General features: G+C 44.1%; 1 protein-coding gene across 1 annotated transcript; it reads left to right on the top strand.

The window, feature by feature from the left end:
- The first annotated feature begins 610 nt into the window (after positions 1-610).
- LOC121834820 lies at positions 611-2743 on the top strand. Its single transcript, XM_042288640.1, has 2 exons — positions 611-683; positions 2193-2743. Exons 1-2 carry the CDS (start codon positions 611-613, stop codon positions 2741-2743), a joined length of 624 nt encoding a protein of 207 aa, XP_042144574.1.
- The last annotated feature ends 503 nt before the right edge of the window (positions 2744-3246 follow it).

The raw sequence follows: 3246 nt of genomic DNA, 5'->3' as shown, positions 1-3246 counted from the left end.
CGACGTAAGTACCGCGAAAAAAACAGTTAATGTAACCGGAGAAACCATTTTTAAGCGATTACTTGTCAATTCAATGTGTTTTATTAGTACGGATCATAAAATAATGCATTGACAACTGATATGTAAAAACCTCGCGCCGCTTTTGAGATGAAAAGATCGTCTGCTAAAGACGCCGGCTCTCCGCGCCGTCTGCTCGTTCGTTGGCGGCAGTTGGCGTCGCGACCGCTTGCGCTATCTTTTTTTTTCCCGTGGTAAACGGCGCCGTATTGTTTGAAGACCGGTGGCTTCCCTGCGTAAGCCTTTTTTTTTCTTTACTTTTTCCTCAGGTAAGCTCGCTCTTTGCAAATTTTACAAATAAAATGCGCCATCTGTGGTCAACGCTGCACAAACTCTTTGCGCGATATCTTAAGAAACCGAATTTGGCGGTCGATTTAAAAAGCCTAGCCTTTATTTGGGTCACTCGGTAGAATACTGAAGAGAGCTAGTTGGTTCTTTAAAATTATAAATTTATTATGAACGCTTGATGTGCAACTCTGAACAAGGATCGTGAGGAATGAGTGTAAAATATGTTACTATCATGCTATTTGTTACAGCAAAGTTGTGAACAGCAATGGCATTCCTTGCGACTTTCCTGACCCTACTTTGTTTCAACCTGGTTTTGACGGAGGATTTTTCGAAACCAGGTACATCTATATCTTATACCTCCAGGCATTTCTCCTATTATCACACATTTAAATACGTAAGAGTTACCATTTGCTTTATAGAGAACAAAAAATTTAAATGCAGAATATGTTTCCTATTGACATCTAATATAGTTGTCTATATCTGATTTCTGTTCTTACTACGGCACATTGAAAGATATATATATATATGTATATATATAAACGAGTCATCCGTCGTCTCGATCGTATTAGATTTTGAAAGAAAAAAAAAGGAAAAATAACGTAATTCTATCAGAGGTGGTTACATTGGTAATATCTTAGATAAGCATCTGCTGTCAGCTCACACGTGGATGGCAGAGCGGCCAAATTGACGCAATTGACGCATTCGTTTTGAGTTTCGTAGAGAATCATATCTGGAATTAAAACAAAATTGCAAGAGATAGTGATTAGGAGGAGCGGTTGTTTACAAGTCCCATGAAGTCCGAATGCTAAAGTAGTGGGACTGCGCTACACACGAAACCGCCTGGAGCGTCTATTTGCCGGTAAAGTGCTTAGTGTAAGTTGCGACTCTAAGCATGATATTTTCCCAGGCTTAATGCCTCGGGGGAGAAATCCGTGCGGGGATGTGCATGGCGTAGACAGCGGGTGCAATTTTCTGATCATCGTTAATGTCGACAAAGTGCCCTGGGGGGGGGGGGGGGGGGGGGGGATGTTTGCAGACCAGTTTAGCGGATTCCACACTTGACGCCTCCGCAATGGAATGTAGCGAGCTCTTCATATGAATATTTTGTTTTTAAGAAACTGACCCAACACCAAACCAGAGTTGTTTTCGCCGCATGAGCATGAGCCGCTCCTTTAGCCCCGTTGCTGACGCCAAGACGCCGCATCGCAAAAACCTGACATTATCGTCGCGTTGGGCGCATGTTGGGAAGAAATCCCCGGAAATTGTCACTCGTGTGAATGAGCACCTGAGGGACGACGCAAATAATCCCTTTAGAAGAAGAAGAAGGGGGACCCCCCCCCCCCCCCTCCCCAAATTGGACAAGCATAAATCTCCGCAAGATAGCTAGGTGACCGGTGCGCGACCGAAAAAATCCGCCATCAGTCACATAGCTGTGTTTGGAGATTGGTGTTCGTCCTTTGACCACCTTGTTCTCCTTGTCCGGGGATTATTAGAGTCATTATTGTCCATGTCCATTGTACCTTTGCATTTATTTGCACTATAATCATAGCCTGAGAGATAATCACTGCAATATACGGAAGGATTGGGGCGAATGCCATCGCTTAAATTGTGTTTAGACCTAAAAATAGTGTCAGTTGCGACACTAGGCATGGTATTTCACCATGCTTAAAGCCACGGCACAGATATATTTTTCCATGTCTAGTTATAATTTCAGACTCCCCAGTCAGTGCGTTTGCAGCGATTGCTTCTCTCAAGTGCTTTGCGGTGAAGCAGACGCACCAGATATTTGAGAAAATAGTTTTGGAGAGGGGCTTATGTCGCAAGGCCGTTGTGTTTCTTACCTGCAGAGCATTGCGACGTCCCCGACAAGGCTCAGCTGGAAGACAAGCTAGACAAGCTAATCCGAAATCTCCCCCAGGAGCACGTGGCCAACCAGACAAAACTAGAAATACTGCCTCGCGCCATCTTCTTAGAAGAGGGAACTCTATATGGCCTTGACCGCCTCGAGCAAGACATACCCTACAAGACGTTTTGCCACGGAAAGGACACAGTCACCGTGTTCAGCGTGCGTTCCAGGTACCCACTGCGGATGCACATACCCTGGAGTCTTTGTTCGGGACACAATGGCACCATCATCTCTCACGCTCCCCTTGTCAGGTTCGAGGGAGAGCTCGTGACAACAAAGACAGATTCAGGCACAGAATATAGAATCAAGAATGTGGTTCCGGTGGTACTAGAAGGCTTGTACATCGGAATGATCGGCGGTGGAGATATCGTGGCCGCAGTTGCGGGCGTATTGGGTTTAATCCTTTCGGGACTCGTCAGAGTACTTTGGGTACAAGGAATAACACCTTTCGTCGAAGATGCGTTTCAGCAAGCTCTGAATGAACTGAATTAATCCCGCATGTGTCCGCGCTTCAAGAGTCATTCACCTATTCCAAGCACAAGCTGGCTTCACGGCACTTAACAGGACGATCGATTTTTTGAGGGCTTTTTTGTACATTATTTCAATAAAATAACAAAAACATTACCCATCGTTTCTTTTTTTTTTTTTGAAGGAGTAATTCCTAAAAATTGTCTTGAGAAAATATCCCGGCATTCTAGAATACGGTTCAATTTTCTCTATCCCTTAAGTACTCTGCTACATCGCACAGATAATAATAAGGCATTTCTAATCAATAGTAAAATTTCGCGATGCTCGCATCGAATTGCGGAGGTAAGTGCCATTTATTTATTAATTAAGAAATTAGAAAGAAAGAAGAAATTAGAATGAGCGAATCTTGTCTACACCCGAGGTAGAACATTGCATTGTGATTCCCCCATATTGTGCGAACCATCCTTCAAACTGCGGTACCACCTGCAAATGAACTATGTTGTGCTGCGGCATGCGTCCATGCTGCC

Source organism: Ixodes scapularis, unplaced genomic scaffold, assembly GCF_016920785.2.
Source record: "Ixodes scapularis isolate PalLabHiFi unplaced genomic scaffold, ASM1692078v2 PGA_scaffold10__122_contigs__length_95168666, whole genome shotgun sequence".
Lineage (NCBI taxonomy): Eukaryota > Metazoa > Arthropoda > Arachnida > Ixodida > Ixodidae > Ixodes > Ixodes scapularis.
Note: the sequence above shows the minus strand (reverse complement) of the source record. Positions and strands in the feature narration are given on the sequence as shown.

Coding starts and splice junctions, on each gene's coding strand:
- LOC121834820 (XM_042288640.1), top strand. CDS start 611: ATGGCATTCCTTGCGACTTTCCTGACCCTACTTTGTTTCAACCTGGTT. Junction 684..2,192: donor GGAGGATTTTTCGAAACCAG/GTACATCTATAT, acceptor TCTTACCTGCAG/AGCATTGCGACGTCCCCGAC.